Source organism: Typopeltis vanoorti, chromosome 8, assembly GCF_054136105.1.
Source record: "Typopeltis vanoorti isolate ZY-2024b chromosome 8, IOZ_Tvanoo_1.0, whole genome shotgun sequence".
In the NCBI taxonomy this organism is placed as follows: Eukaryota; Metazoa; Arthropoda; class Arachnida; order Uropygi; family Thelyphonidae; genus Typopeltis; species Typopeltis vanoorti.
The window spans coordinates 67,208,686-67,235,543 of NC_143556.1; the positions used below are offsets into that span (position 1 = coordinate 67,208,686).

Genomic DNA, 26,858 nt, shown 5'->3' on the forward strand with positions numbered 1-26,858 from the left:
AGGAAAAGACTTCGTCCATTACTACTGTTTAATCCACTAGGAGAATTTGTGCGTGACAACTATTGGATTTGAGAATGTCATGAAAGTTATTGTGATTGTCGTCAACATTATTAGGCCAAGACGATTGAATCATCGTCAATAACAAGAGTTTTTGACCCAAGAGTGCGAAGCGGATCACGGAAATGTGGTTTATTATAGTGATGTGCGTTGGTTGAGCAGAGGGAAGGTTCTTAAAAGAGTCTTTGACTTAAGGAGCTAAATACAGCAGTTCATGCAAACCAAGGGGAATCTGATTGCAGAATTTAACGATCCGAAGTGGATGACAGACTTTGCCTTTGTGACCTACATCTCGTTGCATATGAATGACCTAAATACGGGGCTACAATCCAAAGATCAATTGGTGCACACGCTTTGATCACATCAAAGCTTTTGTGGCCAAGCTCAAACTTTGGGAGGCACAACTCGCAGAGTCCAACGGTTCGTCTCTTGAGGAATACTCTACAAAATGAGCCGTGTTGCGAAGTGAGTTCGAAGCAAAATTTAGTGATTTTTGTAACCAACAGTCTTCTTTAGATTTATTTTCAATGCTATTCAGTGTCAATGCCGCCGAAATGCCAGGCTCAGAACAAATGGAGCTGCTTGAACACTAAAACAACTCTTCTTTGAGAGAAAAATTATTCAATGTGCCCTTGCTTACATTTTACAAAGACTACATTTCTGCGGACGCATTCCCTAATCTTCGTCAGCATGCTCTGAATATTTTTTTTAATATTAGGAAGCACATACTAATGTGAGCAGTTCTTATCCAGAATGAAACATGCGAAGTCCAAGACAAGAATTCAGATTACGGACCAACATCTCGAGAATACTCTGCGCATAGCGACTTCCAACATTGATGCCAACATCGATAAGCTGATCAAGAAAAAACATTGCCAAGTTGCCCATTGACATTGTAAAAAATGAATGTTTTCTTCATTAAATTATCTTTTTTCAAGTAGTGATTGTATTTATATTTACTTATCATGAACCCGACTCCTACCTACGCTCTTAAAGCGTAGTTTGTTTATTTTTATAGGATTATATGTAAAGTATCAAATACACAGCTTTCCTTGTGAATCTGGAAAGCATCTTAAAATTCTAAATACCACAGTATAGCTCAGTGGCCTTCATTGCGGGCTTCACTGAAATTTTTAATGCGGCTTGCACTGTCTGAAAGGTTGAAGACCCCTGTACTATGATCTCAAAATACACCAAATAATAATTAACTGTTCGGTAAAATAATTGTTTCCCAAACGTAAAATAATGATTTTCCGTCTTGGATACACTGCTCTATAAGACTCAGTAGGGGTTTGTGCTGGTTAGTCCAAATGCATTCCTATTTCCTCAAAAAGCAGTCAATACTTCTATTTACACATTATCGACGACTATTCTACACATATCGACTACTGAATTTGAAACCTTTATGCAGATGTATCTTAACGTCACTTACGCAGTGTATATGCATAATACTTAGTCATATGCATCACCGCCTGTTCTAGACCAGGGGTTCTCAATCTTTTCCAGTGGCGTACCACTATATTTAATTCAATATATTAGATGTACCAGTAAGCAAATCAGTTTTCATACCACCCAGCAGTGACTCACGTACGTACCACCAGTGGTACGCGTACCATAGGTTGAGAATCCCTGTTCTAGACATTTATTTAAGAATGCTGATGGTCAGTAATCACCAATAATGTCAGATCACAATGTGAAAAACAAAACGCCTTTCCTGAGTTCAATAAAGGGCTTGTTGTGGGTGTCGTTTGGCTGGAGCTACGATTTTAAAAACAGTAGAGCTGGCTGTTTTCTCAAAAGGTGAGATATCCTGGTTGTTTAATTAGTGGGAAAATAACCAATATTGCTTTTGTAAAAGGCGTAACTGTGGTCTTAAGACAGTTTCTTAAAAAAAAAAAAAGTGAGATCACCGTCATCTGACAAGGCTTGTACGGAGAAACAGAACTTCCTGTATGAAGCAATTGGCCTAAACCTACCGATCATCTTCAAGGAATTGAAGATGATCGGTACTGGCAGCAGCATACTTATACGGAAACCACTGATTTCTGCGAATAACCGGAAATTTCGTGTACAGTGGTGTCAGGAGCACTGTGAATGAACACTGGAAGAATGGAAAAAAGTCGTGTGGTCCGACAAGTCATGATAAACTGTGTTCTGTACCGAAAGTAGACAGAGAGTTTGGCGAGAGCCCCAGGAAGCAATGAAACCAGCTTGATGCCTCATGAACACAACTCAAGGTTCTGGAGGTGATGTCATGGTGTGGGACATGTTCTGTTAGTACAGAACGGGTCTCCTGATATTGCTGGAGGGTCCGGTGTACTCCAAGGAATATCTGAACATTGTTGCCGATCAAGTCCATCCTGCAATGTTGACTTTTTTATCCAGAAGGCAATGGTTATTTCATGGACGACAATGCTACTGTCCATCGCGCAAGACTTGTTCAACAGTGGTGCAATGAGAATGACAGCCACTTCCACCATCTTCCCTGGCCATCACAAATCCCTGATCTGAACCCCATTGAGAATGCATGGGACATGTTAGAAAAACAGATTTCGGGAGCAAAGTCATCTTCCGTCAAATCTGACAGAAACCAGGTGTTCACCAGACAGTTAAAGGACTGTCTGTTGATCACCTAGTATGTTGTAGACGTAGATGCAATCCAACACCTCGTGGAATCTATGCCAAACCGCATATGTGCTGTAATTCGGGATAAAGATGGTTCAACACGGTATTAAATAAAAGTTTGTAATTCAGTAGTCGGTATGTATAGGAGAATACATTGCACCATCATGTGTTATCTGGGAGAAAAACTAATATAACATAGTGCATTATCATGTTTTCCCCGAGAAAAACTCTCCTACCCTCTGAAGAAGGATAGTTTCCTCTCGGAAACTCGGATTTTTCGTCTTGCAAACCAGCCCTAAGAATACATGTAATTAACAGAGATAATACACTGGCCTCGTAGCCTTAGCTGTTTCAGCTGTAATTAAGAATAACTCAGATTCAAAATAACCCAAATAATTCACCTGGTAGTTTCTGCAGAACATCCATTGCGTGCAAAAAAAAAATTTCAGAGTATCAAGATAGCATGTACTGTTCATTCTCGTTTTTTTTTTAGGGGGAGAGAAAGGGCCACTACGACCAGGAGCTCTAAAAAAAAGATGAACCAATGCCATGCTATAACCCCACTAGTACTATCGCCACACTTAGGCATCAGATACTCTAACACGCCCATCGAATCTGATGAATGTGTAGTGATTCATTTCTTCATGTCACAGCTTTGGAACAGTCTACTGAATAATACCGGTGAGCTTTGCATTTGAGCTATCCGGTTTGTCACTGATACTCAGTATTCGAGAAAAATAGGGATGTTGGAAGAAGAATTTTTGCAAAATAGTGCATATTTCTACACTCTCTACCCAAAACTAGTCGTAAATCCTACAGATAATCAGTATCAGTGCAGGCCTGCTTTCTGGCGGATCCGCTCCCCAACCAAGAGGTTGTGAGTTCAAATCCCTCTGTGGCTTGGATAATTGCGAAGTGAAAGGTGAAAGATGAATTTCTTCTCCTGGATACCACCACCCAATCCTATCATCCCGCTTATTGTAGACTTGAAGTGGCTTGAAATGATAACAAGTTTAGTCTCGAGAGCAGGATTTTCAGAGTATTTAACTCTTTTCAGACCCAAGAGTCTAAATACACAATAGGTGTTTACAAGCTTTCTTAAGCGGGATTCACATAAAAAAAATGAAGGTTTAAAAAATCTATGCAGAGTCAAAACTTTATTTTTTTTATAACAAAGATCCAGATTTGAGTTCAGACCGATATCCAGTTTATGTCAGTTCGAATAGATTTTTGAGGCCATTTTCCAAGTTAGATCTATCATACGAATATGAGCCCGATGCTTGAAATGAAGGAAGTTACGGCTATGGGTAAATAAAAAGTAGCCTGACCGAACAAATATAATCATTTAGTGGAGGAAACATACCCCAATGCAGTTTACTGTTTAATAAATTTTAAATAAATAAATAAATACAGTTTAATAAATTTCCAAATGGACAACGCCGGCTTGAATGCACAACCTCATGAAGACCTATGGCACCATTAACGCTTCTTGCAGCAATGAAAAATTTGCTGAATTAGAAAATTCAAATAATCCCGCTCATGAAAACTTAGAAGACTGAGATATGGAAGTCACCATGAAGGATCCATCGGTCAGAAAATTCCTTATTTCATTAATGTGTGATGATCTAGCGAAATGTGAGCGTGTTATATCATGGTGGAAGTAAATCTTTATTCCTATTCTCCAAAGACCGCAGTTCGTTTTGCAAAAATCCAACGTTTAAATGTCACTTCTCAAGATGAAGAGGAAATATGTACGATTCATTCAACTGGTAGCGAACGATAATAGACCATGGAATGACAGAAAAATGATTTTGTTTAAAAAACTTTCAGTTGTTCTGAGCAGGATAATCAAAAATACGCATAAATTCTCATAAACGAGACACTCTCATATTGCAAACTCATTCGTCAGTAAATTGCGTTTTGTATGCAGTTTACTGACATTGGTAATGCAAGTAGAAGATCAACGTTCTACTCTCCCAGATTCAAACGGTTAAATTTACTGGGGGTGGGGGTATGGACACAACAATCTTCATTTTGTAGTGCACTCAACAGGTGCAAACCGGGACTACACTGTGGCATTTGAATGATACTTCCTCCTCATCGCATTTTCTTGACCATGGGCACTCAGTAATTGAAAACACAGTACTGAATAAATCTCAGAAGATATCGACTATGCCTTCTGAGGTAGAAATATACTGTCCAGCTTCCCAACGGGAGGGAGGTTGGACCGGCCAATGTAGATGAAGAATTTTTCAGCTGGAAATTCGAGATTTTCATCCCGATAAACAGCAAAAAAGCCAGAACACATCACACAAAGGTTGTGAAGTATATGAGTGGCATACTCTGCGTGACATACGATCTCCAACGTAAGGAAATTAGGTGAGGGGATTTAAAACAACAGGAATACGTAAGACAAATGTTGATTTAAAAGGAGTGTATGATTGGAAAACCTTGGGAATCAATAGTCTAGATACTTAGAGTCACCAATGGAATGATCTAAAACAAAGAAAATCACTACCGCTTGAATCATACTAATTCGCTTTAACTTAGTTATTATGTGATGAATACAATCGCTTAGGACTAAAGGACAATTAAAAACTAAAACTATATTTAAACTAAGGTATTAATAATAGTCTTCGGTACTTATCGGCCCTAAAAGCTCACAACCAGATTGGCCTTCGTAACTATAATTTATATAAGGTTCACTCTTATGTCTAAATATACAGAAAATGCTTAAACTGCCTACATCTTAAGCATACAGAAAATGCTTAAACTGCCTACAGTTTAAGCATATCTGTCCTGTTTTATGGAATAAAACAGGCCTTTCTGGAAGGAAAAATCCTTTCACCTTCATAACAGACTTGCTAACTCACATTCAACTGAAAATCCTAGATAAACGTTCTTCGCGTCCTAGAAGGGATTCCGAACCCAGGTTTCCCAACCAAAGAGCTTTGTTGAAGCCTATTGAGCAGTGGATACTCTTTATTCTAAAGTAAATGAAATAATTTACAAAATACGGCAAGATATAAAGTGAAAGGGATTTTTCTACTGCCTTATAAAGCAGGGGCACCAAACCTACTGCCGAAGAAGTTATGCCAACTGTCTGAATTTGTTGTTATATCTTCGCACACACTGGCATTTTAATTTAGTTCTAAATGTAAACAATTTGGTTTCAAAATTTTAACATTTGATTTGATTTTTAATATTTTATATTCAGTAATTTCAATATTTTAAACTATCCTAGTGCAAATTATTTGATGTTTATTCTTTTATTTCTTTTTGTGCTATCCTCTAACTGAGAGTAACCTTAGAATTACCTTTTCTATATCTAGATGAAGTAAGATTTAGCGTTATGATTTTATTACTTTCCTCGCTCCATCACATAATTATGCCTTGACTGATTCAATTGTCAATTGAATTCTCCATTTTCCTCTTCGCGTGGAAAAAAAAAAAAAAGCCAGAAGAAAGTCTCTTCTAAGAGATGGTTAAACTAATTTGGTCTACAAAATATATCTATAAAATTCCTCTCTCTCTCTCTCTCTCTCTCTCTCTCTCTCTCTCTCTCTCTCTCTCTCTCTCTCACACACACACACACACACACACACACACACACTCTGTTTAGGACAACGTTTTGCGACGTTTATGAGATCGGAAATATATTTCCAAAAGTGTCAAGAAATACTTTGCATTTCATGCAAATACCATGTCTCCTTACGTCAGCGAAAGAAGACTCTTACTGACTTCAATTATGTTAAAAACAAACCCAAATTGTGTACGAATGATTATTTCAATAATTTTCTTTTCAAGTCAGTCAAAAATAAACTTAATGATTGAAAAAGCTAAGTTCTTTCCATGAGAATTCATATTGTCATCAAAATCATATTATTAATATTTCCGGTCTACTAAATAATACATAAATTACGTTAACTTTTATTCTTAGCGATCATACATTTTACTTACTTTTCGCAAAATGTGTAAGCACCTATAAAATTCATTTTGTCTGGCCATGTTCAAGTTATTCTACCAGACGGATTTTATTTAAACTTGGTATTTGAAATCCTCACAAAAATTTATCGAGTCATTCCAATTTTTGCTTCAATTGGTTTATATACAAGGGCACAAACATGTCGAAATTATACACTGCAATAATTCCGGTCTAGTTCAATGGAATTTAATAATATCTAGAATTTTGGATGTACATAACAAGATGTACACCGGGTTCAATTTTGATTTCAATCGACGCGACATCTTAATAGATTCTAGATCTCAAATTTATTAAATTCCATCCAGCCCACTAGAGCAGATAGATTCCTTTGTTATTGCAATCTATAATCACATAGGACTGTGTATTGGTTCATATAGGAGAGACTGAAGATTTATGGGTTACAAGCTGGTTGACTGGCGGATAAGGGGAAGTATATGATGGAGACATATAAGTTTCTCGGGGGGGGGTTATAGAATTGATATGCAGGAAATATTTCGCTACATGAATAATGTGATGATAACTAGAGGTCATCCATGGAAACTGAGTAAGAGTGTGGTTAGTAAAGGAGTGAGGACTAGGTATTTTGCTTGGAGGGTTGTCAATGAGTGGGTTAGATTGCCGGAGTCAGATGTGTGTGTGCTTTGTCGGTGAATGATTTCCAAATATGAAAGATATTGTACAGATATTGATAATAGTTGATTAATGTTTTTTTTTTCTTGAACTCCCCGATGGAGGTGTCTGTATAGCAATAATAATAATTCGATGCGTTTGTGCCGCTGCAAATGGTCCGATTTAAATAAAAATGGGAATGGCTTGACAAATTGGAAGAGAATTATTTCAGTTTATAGGGATAAGTCATCATATAAAGTGAAAAATTATAGATCAGAAGTCTTATTAATCTTATAATATAATTAAAAATAATGAAAATGATTAGAAATTGTATCTAGGGGTATTGAATAGTATCACTTGTTTAAGCAAGGCATGGTTAATGAAAGGATAGTTTTATTAATTGAAGATCGTATGACAAATATGCTTAATGTTTTTTTATTATAAAATACGGATAAATAAAACAAGGTGATCACTATGATTTATTAGGATTTTAGCCTATCTTTTGATAGAGTTTGTGTGTGTTATAGATTGTAATCTGATGATTTTTTCTAACAAGAGACGGAGAGCAGATTTAGCTGCGTTCATAACTCCGTTCTGGGCATAAGATTGATAACCGAATTGCTTGGCATAAGAGGTTAATTTTTTCTATTAGGGTAAAAAAGATCTGGACTGGCCTTCAGCAAAGCTTATTTATGCTATTACGAGATAGAATCGGCTTTATGGATTTAGAAGAGATTAATTAAAATTTACGCATAATTATTATTTAATGTTGAACAGGTCGATATTACGTGTTTTATGTATAAATATATACAGTATATAAGAAAGTAAAATAATTAAAATGAATAAAAGAATTAAAAAAGAATGTGAAAAAAGGAAGGAGAGGGAGAAGATATGTGAGTGAATATACAAATAAATATACAAAAGTCATCCTATACGTGGGTGGTGAATTTTGTGAAACACATATCGTTTGGCCAGAGTGATAATTATACAGCACGTGCTGTGCGTTTTGTTTGTTTGTTTTTCCCTAGCGCTGAGTTATTTGTTCTAACTGTTGATGTGGGATTCCCATCCTGGAACACATTTGGTAGTTACATGCATTCAGGTATAAATATAAATTAGAGAATAATTCTCGAGGTTATACGTGAAATTCTAGCCAGACTTGATAAAAGGCTAATAATAATAATTCCAAATCCCAAATTTTCTATAAAATACGTCTAGAGACGGAGTCCTAGACGTATTTTATAGAACGATGTCCTATAGTTGGAAAGATCCGGGTTCGTACCTCATCTAGGACGCGAAGAAAACGTCATACAGGATTTTCAATGAAGGTGAGTTAGCCGGTCCTATACCAGGGTGATAGGGTTCTTCCTCTCGGGAACTCGGTTTTTCATCCTGCAAAACAGGCAAACTGGCCAGAAGAATAGACGGAATTAACAGACAATACAATGGCTTTGTGGCCTCAGTTACTTCGCTCGTGTCTAAACATCAACAATAACAACTATCAAGAATAAACGGATGCTATATAAATTGAATCTTATTTTAGGTGCATATCAAAAAAAAAAAAAAATCAGTTCCCTTATAGGGAGTAGGCGAGGCCTTTATATCCTATCTAGCTTTTGGAGACAAAATGGGCAGTTCAATCTCCACCGGTAGCCAATCAGAGATAGCTGGCCCATGTCTATCACTAATTATAACAGCCACCGATGAAGAGGCTGGCAAACAAGTGCTGCCATCTCTTGGTACCAAACCCTAACAAGCTATGTTACTGTATGAAATAATGTAAGTACTAGGGTCGATTTTCTTGAGTTTACGGGACGAAAAACCCGAGTTTCCGGGAGGAAAAAACCCGCTTGCCTGTGCCAGAGATCGACTAACTCGGGAATCGGTCGAAGAAAGGCTTAGAAAAAGTTCCTCCAGTTGGCGACTAGACTTGAACTTAAGTCTAACTTCGAGCGACCAAGCGCAGAGGACGCAAGCGTCACTTCAACTGAGCTACACAGGCCTTAAATAAGAGAAATATATTGAGAAACTTACCTGAAAAAAAAAAAAAGATTTTTCAGTATTCAAAGCAGTTGTTAACTGGTTAGAGAAGAACAGGAAATGATACGTGTGAACGCATCATACCGCCATTTACCCTTATCAACAAAAAATGTTAGTTATCATGAGGAGAAATGTTCAAACCAAATTTAACTGCTTGAAAAATTCATTCTGATTTGGCGACTAGTGAAACAAATTTGATCCACGAGCAATATTTTAACTTCATTATATATTTTCGAAACTGTGTGATAATTAATATACACATAATACCAGTGACCCAGCAGAACTCATGGATTAGATCTAAGCATTAGATCAGTATGTTCCAAAGTGGGCTAATCACATAAAATGTTTTAAATTTCTATTTATTAGTATTATTTTATTTAGTTATCAAAGTTCGGTTATGAACTTTGTGTATTCACACTTTTGTGTGCTGCTGCTGCTGCTGATTATTATTATTATTATTATTATTATTATTATTACAACGTACATTTTTAAGTGCATCTCACGAAGTTTATGGACCTAAATCATCAACCGGCTAAGGAATTAAAATGATTCGAACCGATAGTCTGTTGGCTTGGGAGACTATCACTTAACCAACCATCCTACCAAAAGTGGTGTTATTATTAACATCGCAGATGTTGCTGTTAATGAAGAAGGAATAAAATATACAAATTTTTATTAAGACGCCAAAAGCAACAATAAATCTATTTTTTATAGAAAATTTTTGGTGTAACAATATATAATAAAATGTGTGAACCTACTTTTTTACTTGTCTCTGTGGAGAGCATGCGCTTACATTTAAACTATTATTAACTTTTATGTTACTTGTAGTTCAATGGAACAGCAATTTTAGAAATTGCTACAATTACCAAAGTAAAAAAATAAATAAATAAATAAACCGTGAAGATCAAAAGACATAGAAGGTGCGTGAGTTAAAAAGTTTACTTAAAAGATGTCCACGATATGGAAAAGTTTTGAGAATAGCTGTTGTAGATAATTCTTCACGTGGACTATAAACTGCATTTCGGTGGTTAATCGCAACTCCACTATAAAAGAGAAAATCAAATCTTTGTTTATTACATTTAGCCATTTTCTCACCTTATTTCTCCGGAAGTAGCTAAACTGTCTATGTGGTTAAAATATAGATGTTATTAACTAAATAACATCTATATTTTGAAATAACTGTTGTTATTGTTACTGAAAAACTTAAAATTGTATTTATTATACAAGAAATGTTAAAGAAAAAAAAAGAAATTAAGATTTTTTGGTAACCCTCCTCGAAAATCTTAATTCTCCCTCCCTAAAACTAAAGTCTGAATCTTTTCTTCTGTTCCATGAAGAAAAGTTATTTTCTTTTGGCCCTATTGAATATTATAATATTCCTATTGAATATTATTGGCCCTAAGAATTCTTGAGTAAAAAGCCAATGACATTTAAAAAGGGGGACTCCTAAACAAAAGCAGGCAAAATAGCCGTAAAAATAATAGTTATTTTCTGTTATTAAATCAGAATTGACTCCTAAAAGTAAATTGACTACCAACAAGATAATATAACCTCTCTTTCACTAGATATGGAAAAGAGATTGTTTTTGTGTGTCATTCTTATCGCAGCTTCAAGAAGAAATGCTGTTTAGAATACAAGTATGCCATGTATTCATTCCCTTTTCTTTTCTAAAGTAGTGATTCAAAATAAGTTTAATCTACTAACTTAATTACTATATACTGTGTTTTAGATAATTCACACCTATATGTTTTTTCCTAGCTATCTCAAGATGGTAAAACTTATTTTTTAAAGATTCATGCGCCCAAGGATGTACTCAAGAGGCATGCAGAAATACTAAACATAAAAATGCCTATAAAGGTAAGAAACACTTCAACATGACATTAAATTAATTTTATGTTGAAATGGATTAATCTGCAGGTTTATTTATTATTTTTTTATAAGATATGCATAATGAAAAAAAAAATATCGTCTCAGTTACCTTGCTCAGAGAATCAAATCTATTATCTAGAATTTAACAACAGTTGCTATATTTAAATAAGAAACAGCTGAGGGTTCTGAGTCCGACAGATGAATCTAATTTCATCTAATCTCAGTATAGCTTTCGTATCTTTGTAGTGTTAGCATCAAAGCTATATTTCACTTTCTGAAATCAGAGATCTTTTTCTGTTCTCTAATTAGGCAGTCATATTTATTCTTCAACGGTTAACTCAGTCTCATTCGGGTTTATATTACAGCCATTTTTATGCCTGTATGTCTCCAATGATAGTTCTGGGTGATGATATCTTATTGTGCAGTTAATGTTCTTTCAATCAATGAATAATCTGTTTGACTTTTGTAAATCAAAACATAACTGCAAGAAATTATATATAAATATATATATATATATATACATTTCAGCGTATTTTTCCGTACATTATTTTAGTTATTATGTATGTTTTATTAGTAACATTAGCAACATTAACAACAACAACAACAACAACAACAAAAAAAACTATTCTGCACTGAAAATGAGAAAGCTAAAAGAAATCAAGCATCTGTAAGTAATAAATAAATAAATTCTCCAACGCCTTAATTTATTCGCAAATGGAGTAGGCAGAAAGGCTATCAATGGCTACAAAGATAGACATCTAGGGAAAGAGTACGGCAAATAACTGCCGTCATCTCGTGATGATAAATTTTAACAGATATACATTTTTGTCTGAAATAGTGTAAGTACTACAGTCATAAATGAAAATCTGAAAAGGAAAGGCATTTAACATTAATAAAATAATCGAGTTTAATATTTTGTTGTATTCAGTTGTTCAGGACCGTTTTTCAATGATTCAAGCATTCTAAATATATCCTTTCTTCCATGCGGGATAACGGTGTGTGTGGATACATGAAAAAGGAATCAGCTGGATTAGCTCACTATGAACTCGTAATCAATCACGCAGGAAATAAGTATTTCATGATTAGAATATTAAGGAAAGGTTAAAAAATTCCCCGTTTCAAACTCGAGAATGAACTGCATTTTGGGATGAATGCTATTAAAAAAATATAAGAAGATTTCAGTTTTTCCCCTTTTCCTTATGTCCAGATTATGATGATGAAATATTCATTCTCCTATGGCCTAATGGATAATGAAAAAAAAAGTAGTCATCACTTCTATAAATAAAAAAAGCAAGAAGTATGAATTTACATTCATATCTCTATCTCAACAATAATACGAGTATTAATCACTCTTAGTCTATTATATGGAATCACCTTCACGCGATGAGCAACAGCGATCCATGACTCGCTTAGCAGTATAATGCTTTTAAGTTTCACGGGATTATCCCAGCTTGAAGATTTATTTTCTATTCCATATTGAAATTTGTAGTTAGATTTTCAAAGGCTGCCCTTTAGCTTTTGAGAATTTATGTAACTTCCGTGAACTTATACGTAAACCTCTAATTCCTCTAGCGGGTTGAGAAACATTGGCACATTGGTGCCGTGCGTAATCAAGTCTACTGAAATACTGTAGATCTCTTGCATTGATCTAGCCTACGCATCCTTGGTTACTCACCAGCTTTTGCAGATGCTAATAACAATTCCTTTGTGATCACTTAATATCAGATTTTGGTTTATTCCCGGAAGGGAAAAAACTGAAATTTGAAGTTTGATATATGGATAAAAGACAATAACACAAAATGTAAACCGCCAAAATTTGAAAAGTGGCACAGAGAAGACCTGGCATAAATGACAGCATGAAAAGTAAGTTCCACAGGATTATTGGTTATCTCACATCGTTCATTCACTAATGCTTGCATTATGCTGAAGTGCAATTTATATAGGTTAAGAGTAGTGTCAGTATCGCACATGCCAGGCTTTTCTAGGTATTAAACACAAGAGACTCCATTTATCGGATCGACCTATTTTCTTTGTTTGTTTGTTTGCTAAGAGATGCTATGCTATCTTAAACTGGTGTTCTGAAAACACGCTAGTAGTAGATAGTGTACTGAAAAAGTATAGTGTATATTTATGCAATAATTTATATATTTTATGCACAGTAATTTTGTGCATATTAATATAAATATGTTATGCTCTGCTGAGGCTAAATTTTCACTTGCAGTACTGTTTACTATAAAAATTAATATCTAATACTAAGTCAAGTATACGTGTTTTTTTAATTTTAATAAATTATCATCACCATCTAAATTTTCTAAGGTACAATTAAAATGCTTGCTAATAAATTATATTTTTCCTTTCTATTTCTCTCTTTCTCTTCGCCTTCCCCATCTGTGGACCTGCTGCTGCCTACCAGAAACAAGTTGATCGTGATTATGCTCGCTTTACTCATGACGCTGACTGTCACAAACAACTTCACCTCTCTAAACCTGTACCGAGACCTTTCACACAGGTATCCTGCTATTTTCCTCACCTATGTATCTTGCAACTAGTCTATGCTTGTGCTTAATACTACTAATTATTATAAATATACAATATAAAACACATTCAGAAAAGATATTCAATGAAATGTCATTGAATATCTTTTCTTAGCACCCCACAGCTTGTGCCGTTTTATGTCTCAAGGAATTTTACCCGAAAGCTATAAGCCATTTCACTTATAGTAAGCGCATGTCGTTTTTTTTTTTTACTGGGACCATTTATTAACCTACGGCAACAGCATAGTTTTAATGTGTCATGTAAAAAGTATTAATCTAACTCAATGCACTGGATCCCTCTTTGGAACCAACCATTCCTTCTCGCCATCTTTATTGCACCCTTCCGTGCCTTGACAGGAAATAGTCTTGCTTGTTTAACATCATCGTCATGCTTATTTTCAGCATTCTTTCTATACAGATATACTGCTGACTTGATGAGGAATAATTTGCATTCTTTTCATCTATCTTTCCTCTTATTCTTCCTAAACGTGCAAATGAGAACAGCTCAATTTTAATTTCCATCCACATGTAAATACTGTTTCAGGATATGAGAAATCCTATATAATGCTACTTTTCATAAATAGGGTGATATTCTATTTGACAAGCAGGATGTAATGAAGAGAGAAAAACTTGACAAGAGAATTTACCAGGAACAGGCAACGTGCCAAAATAAGTACGAAATCATTTCCGTCTGTTGCTATCTAAGAAAAATGCGCCTTTGAATGTGTGACATTGAAGGAAAAATTCTTATGAAACTTGTAATAACTTCATATACAGGACAAGTAGCATGTGATGTGACGTTCAGTTTAATCTTAACACTGGCTAAAGTTTCTATCATATATAATATATATATATATATAATATATTTTATATATATATATATATATGATTGGCAATTAAACTAAACCGCATCTGGAAGTATTAAAAAAAACCACAACAACTAGAAAAGAACATCTCATAACAGAGAATAGAGCGAGTCAATGAGAGAGAGAGAGGGGGGGGGGTTAGTTAACCTTTTCTGTTTACATTGGTTTTCATAAATTAAGGAAGAAAGAGAAAAATCATGATCACTTAACGATTGTGTGATAAATTTTTATGCAATTCGGTGAAAGGCAGTATGATATGATATGAAAGAAACACCCATAAAAATTCTAAATAAACAGTTTAATTCATTAATAAATGAATTAAATGAAGACAATGGTTAAAACAATTGTTTTAACCATTAAAGTAGATCAAAATGTGATTGCCAAAGTGCCTCAATGCCACAGGAGAGAACGTTTGAAATGTGTCAAATTCCGCATCAACTGGACGCAAGACCAATACAGTTGGTACTGTTTAACCATCTTACTTCAGGAAGGTGGTCTGTGTGCTAGGCGACCGGTAGTCTCACCTCTCACAGCAATACAACTCAGAACGATGTTTATACTGTTTATAGTGATGTCCAGGAGAGCTCAGTTGGTAGTAACAGCCATTGCACCTGCAGAGTTCTCCTAAGTCTCTCAAGGTCTATCTAGAAAATCCCAGACATGCTCAAGAGCATTAAGGTCAGGAAACTTGGCCGGCTAGTCCATACGTACGATAGTCGTTTCCTTGAAGATTCCGGTCTAAGAGCTTCGCTCGATGCGGACAAGTATCATGTTTTGCAGGATAAATGTCTTCCCTATTGCACCCTATACGGACGAACATACGAGTCCAGACATACGGAGGATGGACACATTCATGGTCGGTGCGTCCATCCCGTCCGTTTCAAGGATATTAGAGGGATGATAATGTGTCCCTAGTTCTCTCCAGATCACAGCATGTTTTGTATGGCATTGTAGAGCAACTGTGGTATGGGGATAGGGGCACGCAGACTACTGGCATGTTCGTGAATCCTTCTGCGCACAGTGGAAACAGATAATAATGTTCCTGAAGCCGAAGAGAGGTCAGATCATAGCTGACTCGGGATAGCACTTTTGTTTCGTCGAGCAGATAATTGGGGATATCAGTCACTCGCTGCAGTTGTAGCCCATGGATCTTCCTTCGCTGTATCTCTGGAATACTGTTTGTTACTTTGGAATTGAGAACCTCCGTCGGTATAGAAGAAGCCCTTTGGTCGGGAAGGGCTTTGTCACGTCACTGACGGGTTCGATTCCCGTCAGTGAAGTGAGAAACCTTTATCTGGTCTCTTTCGACGAAAGGTGAGTTAGCCGGTCTCATACAGAGGTAGGGGGTTTTTCACCGGGAAACTTGGGTTTTTCGTCCCCCAGAACAGGCAAACTGGTCCCGTGAACACATGCATCTACAGACATAGAACACACCAGGGGGGCATAGGGCTAACTACCTCGAGTATGGTTGCGGTTACAAGAATGCATACCTCGACACCGTAATAGGTAGAAGAGGGGAGGATTAAGAAATAAAGAAAGAAAGAACTTTTGGAATTGGTTCCATAGTATGTGAACCAAAAAAACTCACATGCTACCATCTGGCTACCTCTGCCTAAGTTTGGCCAGTCTCTAGTCTTACGATGGCTCTCCACCCAAAATTCATCTGTTAAACGATGTCTTGCAGACATATCCAAGAATTCTGCTATCATGAAAAGTCCTGTTCTCACTCCATACATGAAATGGAAAACCACCCCAAAACGCCCGCTTTTATGAGCTTCACAATGCGTATACCGCCAACAACGCCAATCATTTATTATACGATAATCAGATTCAGGATCACTTTGTACATAATGTACAGAACTTTCAAATGTTCTTCCCCTATTCCCGAGTTATCGCGATTTTTCCTCTTTGTTTCTTAATTTGCGGAAACTAATGTACATCAGAATACACTCTTTCCATATTCGAAAGGAATGAACCTGAAACAAACTTGAAACCTTCACGAAATCCCAGATTCTGTTAGGAATCTAAGGTCGCTAATCGATATTCTCTCTCTCTCTCTCTCTCTACTGATCCATTCCAAAGTTCACAAATATGAGAGGTATTTATTTTTGAGGGAAACAGGATTGTCAGCTTTATAGTTGCTGTGAGAATAAATTTGTAGTTAAAGGAGAGTGTCGAGATATCAGCATGCATGTAGATATTTTTTGAAATACAAATTGAGAGAAGTATCATGCAGAGATGTCCCCTTTTTACCACATTTGTCTGTAGGACTGATAAAAGAGTCTATCCCAGAAAGCATCGGAATAACTGTGAATAGAAAAATTTACATTATATAAAATATGCAGATGATATAGTATTATTTGCAGATAATAAGAAAAACTTAAAGCATATGATAACAGCAAGAACTACACAATGCAGATAAATTTTAGTAAAACCAAGTTCTCCATTTCTTGATGTGGAGAAGAATGCGGAAGTAAAAGGAAATAAACTGCAACAGGTTACAAATTAATTGCTTGAGTACGTTGACCACAGACAGGTTAAACTATGAAGAAACTATTAAACACAGAAAAAAATCCAGGGTTGTTTACTATGACTTAACTTTCAAATATATGGAAAAATAGACATCTCTCCAAAGAACTTAAAATCAAAGTATATATAAAATCAGAGTACAAAAGTTCAATGGTACTCCCCACAGTTCTTTATGGTGCGGAGACTTGGATTATGAAACAAAAGGAAGAACAAAGATTGACAAACTTTGAAAACAAGTGAATGTTTGAGGGAAAATAAACAAAACATCATGGGCTGGAACGAAAACCAATTAGGAGATTAGAGAAGAATTACAGTCATATTTCGATAATAAGAAGAAGAATCCAAGAAAAACAGTTACAGTGGTCTGGAGATGTGTATAGAATGCCTACTAAAAAGGTTTCATCAAATTCCCCAAAATAGCAGAGTGGAAGGAACGATCCCTCCAGGAAGACCTAGAAGGAATGGATAGAAAACATCAAGAGTATAATTGGTTTGTAACCGTTACAGAAATTTACTTGGTTGCTGATAGATTAGACAGAAAGCTTCTTCTTTTTTTTTTTTTTTGGTAGACTCAACCCGCCTCAGGTGGATGGAGAGGACAATAATGATGAGGTAGATTTTTTTTGGTTGAATAAAAAATTGAGTGTAATAGATTACATACAGCTGGAAACATACTAGGCATTAAGAAACATTTTAAACGGTTTGCAAAGCTATGAGGGTAAGTGTGGAGAAAATTATTAAAAAGAAATTATAAATTGATAATTCAATAAATAAATATAGAAAAACAGAGCTACATCATTTACCACTGAGAGTAATAATGGATATTATCAGTCTTGGCTGCTATATTATGTCTCATAGAATAACCCAAAATAGTATTCTGTCAGTAAGCAACGAGGAATACTTCTGCCATATAGCGCTGAGTACCTGGAGTATTTAAAGATTTTTGGAGGACGATCTGCTTTCCCTAAAAGAGGCTTAGACGTCTGTGTGATTAGCAAACACACTGTGTCACACGTAGACACAAGAAAGTTTATCAACTGAGGTATATAACTAAATATTTCGATCTGAAATTTCTTTGAAAATAGATTTGATATAAATCATCTTACGATGCGATTGGCAATTCAGATAGGTAGAATAACCACAATGGATTTCAAAAGAGATACGAGCCGGCTGCTAAAATGGTATAGTATAGTACAGTAGATATAAATTTGATAGATATATACGATTTAAAAAAAAGTTATTGTATATAATTAAAAAGTATCAGACTTTCCCGAATTTTTGGTAAGGAAACACAGTCATGTAGCAATATAAATGTAGTAGCGCTTGAATCAGTAAAATACGGATCTTCGACCAGTTGGTCCTGTTGTCGGTGAGCGCTGCGCTCAACCAGACATTTCAGATTTTTATAGAGGATATAGGAATTATTGTTCATGCAGCCTCTTCTCAACGGAAAGCACTGTTTTTCCATGGGTAAAGTCTGATCCTTGTTAATTGTAAACAATAACGTTTTTTTTTGTTGGTTTTAAATACTATACGTGTCAACTTCATATCCATTGTACTATACTACTCTAGCACGTAACTTGTATATATATTTTGAAATCCATTGTTATTTATATCCATTTGAATTGAGTCACATTGAAGATGATCTGTAAGTTTTGGATCGAAATATTTGATTATATATCTCAAGTAATAACTTTCTCGTGTCTATATGTTCATACGTTGCTTCACTAAAAGCATCGAAATTATTATAGTTATCACTGCAAGATACCACCATGGAGTGCAAGACGTGCTGAGAGAGTCTCTCTCTCGCTATGGAGAATCATCGCGGGAGGACCCTATTACAACACATAACCCACTGTCTAACTCATAATTCTGTATCCTTTATTTATACTATCCATCATCTATACACAACGCCTTTTATCGTCAACTAATAATATATTTGTTTGTTAACTGAATGTTCTTTAGCCAAGCTCCCTCTATGCAGGATGAAAAAAAAAAAAAAAAACAGAGTTTCCAGTAGGAAAAATCCTTCTATCTCTGTATGAGATCAGTGCACTCACCTTTCTACTAATAAGGGAAAAAAAAATCGAACTCAGGTCTTTTTCAGTCGAAGAAGGCGAACTATCTCTACACTCTTTCATTTGTGTTACGGAGGCGCTTATATGTTTGACAACATAACATTTATTGTTACACCATCGAACACTCAAAGAATGTAAATATAAATTTTGTATTCTGAATATACTTATATAAAAGGAAACAGCGTGTTGCTTTGGGACTATATCTGTAAACAAAGAATAGCTTCTCACTAATATATTCAAATCCTGAATATTTTATTTTATCTTATTTTATTTTTATTTTTACTTAAAAAAACTTAAGTTTGGAAGAAAAGGATTAAAACAGTGCTAACAATTTAATGAATATATCATCAAAGATAACATAAATCCTAAATAATGACAAGCACTGATATTATTAATGATTATGTTTGAATTATGTCATACAATATATGTGGGACTTGGAAAAATTCACTCAGAAAAACACTCAGATATACTCAGACAAGTATATCACTAGTCAGGTGTCAACTTCGTCGTGTGATATATCATAATCGCGTGTTCAATCGTGTTAGTGATCAATTTAAAAGCTTATGTTAATGAGCTGGCTAATTTGTACCCTATATAACTACTAATCTTGAAGACAATTATGTCGACTACTTATATATTAGTGCGTTTATTAGTATATGAGATATATAGAACAAACGCCTACATTTTATCAGTAACATATAACCATTCATTCTTATGCATGGTCATATGTTACTGATATGATAATTATATGACGATTAAGATAATGACACACGATAATTTCACAGTAGTTATAAATATGCTTGAATCACTTCTGTGGGCAAAAAAAAAAAAAGTCAATGTCTTCTGTGCCATTATAAACAAATGTTGATGGTAAAACATTTGAAATCAACATGGAAACTCAATAAAATCAAATCCTTAGGTCTGCACATGTTTTAACCGATCTAGTGAGGTTTCTGAATTCTGAGATCCGATTTCGGCAAAGGAACAGGGTCGGTGAAGTTACAGACATAGCAGCAACCGAGAAAACATTCGAAAAACGTTTACGAATTCAAAAATCAATATAAAGAAATTATATATTTTGAGGGTGCACTGTCTTTAAAAATATTTAAAATATTTTTAAAGACATTTAAAATATTTAAAAAATCTACAACATACTCTAACCGTCAAAACAAAATAAAATAAAATACGTTACTTACCTTCGCGAATAACTGGTGTTACTTTGCATTATGTCTGATCTCCCTTATATTTACTAGTCAATTAAAAATTCTCAGACAGACGAGCAGACGAGTGAATTTTTTAATCTCTATGTATGCATAGTGTGCCCGTTAAATAATGAGTACATGCTTATAGTTTTGACGGCTAGAGTATGTTGTAATTGCAGGTGCAACTTTCAAGTCGGGTACGTACGCAGTAATTTTCGTTTAGAAACCGTTGAAGTAAGAGTGTGTGAGTGGAGCATGTCAGAAGTTGCGTCATGGAGCAAAGAGCTGTGATAAAATTTTACTGCAAATAAGGAAAAATTGCTGCAGAAGTGTATCAAGACCTTAAAAAAAGTTTTCCGCGATGATTATCTGAGCTGTGCAGAAGGGTTCCGCTGGTTTTCAACATTTAAAGAGCGGAGAGAGTCCCTGGAGGATGAACCACGTTGTGGACGGCCAGTTTCTGCATGGACAAATAAAAATGTGATGAAAGCTAGGGAAATTGCTGCCCATGACAGGCGAATAACCACTACTCGCTGTACAGCTTTGTGTCGGTAAGGAAACGGCAGATTAATCTTAGAAATAGATTTACACAAGAAAAAGATTTGTTCTAGGTTTATGCCGCATACGTTGACACATGAACAGAGAGAGAGCACCGGGTTGCATGTTGTCAAAATTTCATCCATGCAGTTGATGAAGATCGTGATGTACTGCAAAAAATTGTCACCGGATGTAAGTTGGTGTTTTCAGTTTGATTCGGAAACGAAACGTCAGAGCATGGAATGGCGTGGAACGTCTTTATATATATATATATATATATATATATATATATATATATATATATATATATATATATATATATATATATATATATATAGAGAGAGAGAGAGAGAGAGAGAGAGAGAGAGAGAGAGAGTATATATATATATATATATGCTCAGTCAGTATAGACGCAGTCCTTTGGTCAGAAGGACCTGGGCTCGATTCCCGTCAGTAACGTGAGGAACCTTTGTCTGGTCTCTTTCGACGAAAGGTGAGTCCAGCTCATACGGAGGGCAAACAGGTCCCGTGAACACACATGGATTACAGTCATGAATATGTCACAGCCTTAGCGATCGCCAGGTTTAATTCCGCGACGTCTTTGACCTCTGGGAAAAATACTCTAGACTGAGAGTAGAAAAGCCAAGAAGCTGTGTTTGACCAGAAATGAAGGTCAGTTGTTCATTTTGCAATATTCAATATGGGGCAAAAAAAAAAAAAAAAAAAAAAAAAAAAAAAAAAAAAAGAAAGGAAAGTATCGAATTTCGACTCTACAACACATATCGTTGTAATTATTCAGTACTGTTTTTTTTTTTTTAGTCATATTTTAACGCTGAAAATTTTATTAGATATATTTAAAGTGCTCCTGCACACGCTGCTGTTATCATGAACTGCCTGTATTTATCTAACGAAAGTTATATCAAGGAATAATCTATTATTTATATGGCTTCTGTTTCTAATGCAGAAGGTACTAAAATCGAATTTTTACTGCACATGATTGCCAAACTTGACTTGAATTGCCTTTCCAATTATGAACGTCACTGAATTTGATATTCAGCTTTCATTCTCAGATGGAAATAAACAACAGAATCAAAAATAATAGAAATACGGTAATGTAAATCAGAATTCTGAAACAGTTGACTACAAGACATCTTGAGAATTCATAAAATATTAAATTACCGCAGCTAACGAGAGAAATTATATATTTTTTATTTCTCTTTGGTTCAATATTAATTTATTTGACTGAAATAATTACACGAATTTAATTAAATAAAATATTTTATATGAAACGTTATCTGATTTTATTTTCGTTTGGTGGCTTTTGTATCTCTTCTCCTGTCATCGATGGCCTACGACGAGAGGAGACAACAGTTTCAAAATTCTAACATAAAGTTATATTTAAAAAACAAACAAGTGAAACGAATTTTAAACAATTAACAATACATGAAAAGTCGTTAAAATTGTTAACAGATATGAATTCATTTTGATGGCAATTTCTTGTAAAGGGTCTTTTGTGTGAAGCGAGAATAACGCAGTTTACATTTTTTTTTAAGCAGAAAGACTGGGAAATTTTATTAAATATCAAATTTTTTATGCTTGCAGCACAAACACAGACCCTCTACTGCTTGGGTAAGTATTTGTTTTTGATTTTCAAATGTTATTTAAATTCTAAAACCTAGTTTATAAAATAAAATTAACTATATTATTTGCAAAAAATTGATGCATGCTAAGACAGTAAAAATATGCTAATAAGTAAAGTTTAATTAATAATGTTATTTTCAACGCAGTGCATCACTCTCTACAGTTCCTTAGTTTCCTGAGGAAAAACTTAAGAAGAAAAGCTGTTGAAATGTTTACATTATGTATTTCAAGCTCCTTGAGAAAGTTGGCAATGAACGCTTAAGAAACGTTCTTAAACAATGAGAGTACTGCAGCTATTATCCCATAGGTTGTGGAACAAACTACCCAGACATTGTTGCGTCGTCATGTACTTGCTTATTGGCTTATGGTATTTGCTAAATGAGTGAGCATTATTCCAGAATAGCATCACATAAAAAAAAAAAAAAAGTCAATAACATCTCTCGCAAAGGCGGTAGTAAATAGTCGCAGACTTTCACAGGAAACTGAATATTCATTCCCAGAAAGGGTTAAAAATATTACGGGCGTCATACAAAAGAAAGAATTTCACAAGTTTGTAGAATATTGCTAAAAATATTCACGTGGTCGTCCATCCTGTCCATGAAAATGGATCTTTTTTTTTTTTTTTTTTTTTTTTAAGGATAATTATTGCAATTGCGAAACTATGAAAGTTGCTTACTTATGTGCAATACAGTGCGTATAACTACGCATTCTCTCGATAATATTTACATTCATTTCATTTTATAACAATAATATAACACATATAAAGAGAGTATTATAGAGGATTTTAATTTTATTTTTGAAACAAACTTTCTCGATTGATTAAGCTTATCTCTTTCAGCCTGGAAGAGGTAAGCATGAATAGTCGCCACCTCTCTCTCTCTCTCTCTCTCACCAACCCCCCCCCCCCACACACACACACACAATACGCACTGTTGCAAATATTGTAAGGAACAACATATTTTACTACGTTCTAGACAGCAACGTAGAAAAGCAAAGAGGCAACATAAAATATTTCAAATTACTGTAGTAAGTACTGAAAATAGAGAGAGAGAGAGAGAGAGAGAGAGAGAGAGAGAGAGAGAGAGAGAGTAGTTTAGAATTAACTGATTCCAGCAAGGTTAACGTTATCATGGACTGTCATATTAGCCCCCAACCAATTTGTGCCACTGCCGTACAAATTACAGTATCCGAATTCAACTTTCGCTGATGTCATTAAAAGATTGAAAACTGATGCTCATGCATAAACGTTTTGCTCAAGCTTAGGTAAAAGACTGATATTTTTTTTATTTTATTTTATTTTTTTTTTTTTTTGTCCTTTATCACGTTGCCCACGCTAGAGCAGTTCCGCGGAAACGATCCGAGAAGTATCAACGTGATAATCCACCATGTCATACTGCAAGGGCTGTGGTAACACAATTCGAGGAAACTGGAATGCGAAAATTGGACAGGTTAGTTTTTAGAATTGTAGAGTGGATCTCTAGAGCCTTTGGAAAGAGTTAGAAAGTTGGTTTGAGGACGAGCTCAGATATATTCAACCTGACGAATTGAGCCAAAATGTCTGTTATCTATTTATCAGCATTTGGTGGAAATTCTGCCGAAAATAGGGACATCTGTAATCGCAGTCAAAGGTGGGTCTGTTACCAGTGTACTGAGATTTTGTGAAACATCTATGGGATGCCATGTTGCAGGTCTATCTGTTCGGCAAATTGTTTACAAACCGGGCCATTCGAGTTCAACAATCAGTGATACCATACTGAGATGGAAGCGCAGCGAGTCAACTACAAGTGATACCCATGGTGGACAACCCGCCACACTCACCGAACGTCACCATAGGATGTTACGAAGGATAATATGCAAAAACCATCATTCGTCGGCCGACAACACGTTGAATGCGGAGTTCCGGGAATCGATTGGAACACGAATCTGCATAAAAACATTCAGAACCGAGGCTCACAACATGGGTTTCATGGTAAGACCAAACATGAAAGCCCCCCCACACACACACACACATTACCCGAACTAACATGCAGCGTCGTCTTCAGTGGTGCAAAGAGCATGTACAGCAGGATGTGAAAGCTTGAAAAGCTGTGATGAACCACGCTACACCCTCTACCGAGCAGATGGACAAGTATGGATATAGAGGATGCTAGGTGGACGTCTCCTACAACAGTGCATAACTCCAACTATGAAATTCTGAGGTAGCGGCGCGATGGTATGGTCCTATTTGTTGTGGTTTGACCTCGGTAAGTGGTGCCACGAACACTGAACTCCGAGAGGTATCTGAGCATTCTAGACAATGCAATTTTCCTATTTCGTGGCGTTTCTACGGAACTGACCATTGTCTCTTTCAGCAAAACAATGCACCGTGTCATAAGGCTACTGCTGTATTGCGTGGTTTGTGGACATGACTCGTCTCCACAGAGCCCTGATTTCAACCCTAACTTCTGTTGTGGAATGAACTGGAGCATCGGGTGAGATCAAGCGACGTCCGCACCGCAACAATCCTAGACCTCATTACATGCCTACAGGAAGAATGATCCAAAATTCTTATTGATTGCTGTCGTATGCTTGTGGAAAGTATGCCCCGTAAGATTGCTGCATTAATCGCAACGAAAGGATGTGCTACATCTTATTACGGTGGGCGCTATAGCTGTTTATTCCTTAAACTATGGTGTTCAGTTCATTTCTTTCCAAGCAGTGTATATTCTAAACTTCGTATTTGTAGTTGGCTGTATAAATAAATAAATATATAAAATGCTCGGATATTTAATATTGTATGCTTAATAACCAGTATCTTGTTTCATCGCTAGTAAAATTTCATTTCCTTTCGGGAGTATTTAAATGTTAAATGAATACCTGAGTATTCATTTAACATTTAACATTATCTACTAAGCTAACGTATTAAATCTTTCACTGAATATTAAAATGATATTCAAAGAAATTGGAAGCAAAGTAGATTAATAAAATATAGATTACAATTCTATAATGATGTGCGGGTATTATTTGTGTATTACTGGTATAAGAATGATGTGCTGGTATTATTTGAACAGTTGCTTTGCACTGACATTGTTACTACCATGCAACGCACAAAATATCTGCGCGATTTCAAAATTTTATCTTCATCCGCCTTGGTTTTAATTTATAAGATGTTTACCAAGCAAGTGATGCATGAATAGCTGCAAAGCGAGTAGACGAAGCAACAATGACAACGAAGCTGTTCAAATCATACGAAGGCGTCTTTCTTACCTAACAGCAGGATAGTCTACGTATCTTTTGTGTATGCGTTTCATTTCCAATTTCTTTGTATATTATCTGATAAAAGGGAGTAGGAAAATAAATGTAGTTTTGATCAAATAAAACTGACACTATTATTATCTACTAAGATAACGTCATAGGAAAAATGTACTTTGTTTTGACAAAGTTAAAATTAGCCATATGAATTTTATAATAGTGTGTGTGTTGGGGGAGGGAGAATTACTAAGAAACTTGTTGATTAAGAGTAACAGAGAATATAAACCAGTTTTGTGGCGGAATAAAGCTAAAAAAGATGAAGGTACATATTAATAACGATACTAAGAAAATAAATTTACCAAAAATAGCAATACAGGTTTATGAATAATCCGATTAAATCAGGTATACTGTTTAAGACACTAAAAATACACTCATGATCTACAAGTACACAATAAAAGTACTATTACATATGAATATAAATAATCAAATGTCTCGTTGTTCTTGGAAATTAATCTCATCATGTATATATATGGCATATTTTGTACGTGCGTGCGTGTGTGAGAGAGGTTTATATCTTTCAACGGTCGCTCACAGTACGAGTTTGTAGAAGTGTTAAAAGCAAATCTAAACATTTAGTATGCATAGAAAAATCATAGAAAAGCATTTTATTACCTTCAACAAATTACAATACTTATCAAGTTATCCAGTTAGATGAAAGCGTGTTTTATTTGCTTGTTTGTGTTTCAGCTGGAATTATATTTTTGCTTGAATCAGTTAACTGCATTTTTCGATCATTTGTATATATTCAGCAAAAACACTCCCAGTTTCTAAGTTATTTTAAGAGATTTAAATTCTACTTATCTTAGAAATTTGCTTACACGACAGTTTAAAAACTAGTACCTGTTGATTTCACTATTCAAATGAAAACTGACTCCTTGCTAGCAAACGTTTGCTGTGAATGGCACTGGCAAATTCAAGGTTATCAATGTTGATAACAATAACAATTCTGTGATGCAAGTATTTTTTGGGAGGTCTGGGAGGTAAATCTCCCAACG

The 26,858-nt window shown here is 35.3% G+C and overlaps 2 protein-coding genes across 10 annotated transcripts in view; one reads left to right on the forward strand and one right to left on the reverse strand.

Annotated features, from left to right (window-relative positions):
• The window catches only part of LOC150104068 (USP6 N-terminal-like protein), a 615,889-nt gene that overhangs the window by 504,525 nt on the left and 84,506 nt on the right, over positions 1-26,858 (reverse strand). The gene's annotated exons all lie outside the window — the stretch shown is intronic.
• Positions 1-26,858, forward strand: part of LOC150104069 (anoctamin-4) — a 201,312-nt gene that overhangs the window by 53,249 nt on the left and 121,205 nt on the right. The window contains exons 3-5 of the mRNA XM_090396392.1: positions 11,075-11,173; positions 13,599-13,694; positions 20,722-20,945. Of these exons, the coding sequence (XP_090252518.1) occupies positions 11,075-11,173; positions 13,599-13,694; positions 20,722-20,945 (419 nt within the window). The remainder of the gene's footprint in view (positions 1-11,074; positions 11,174-13,598; positions 13,695-20,721; positions 20,946-26,858) is intronic.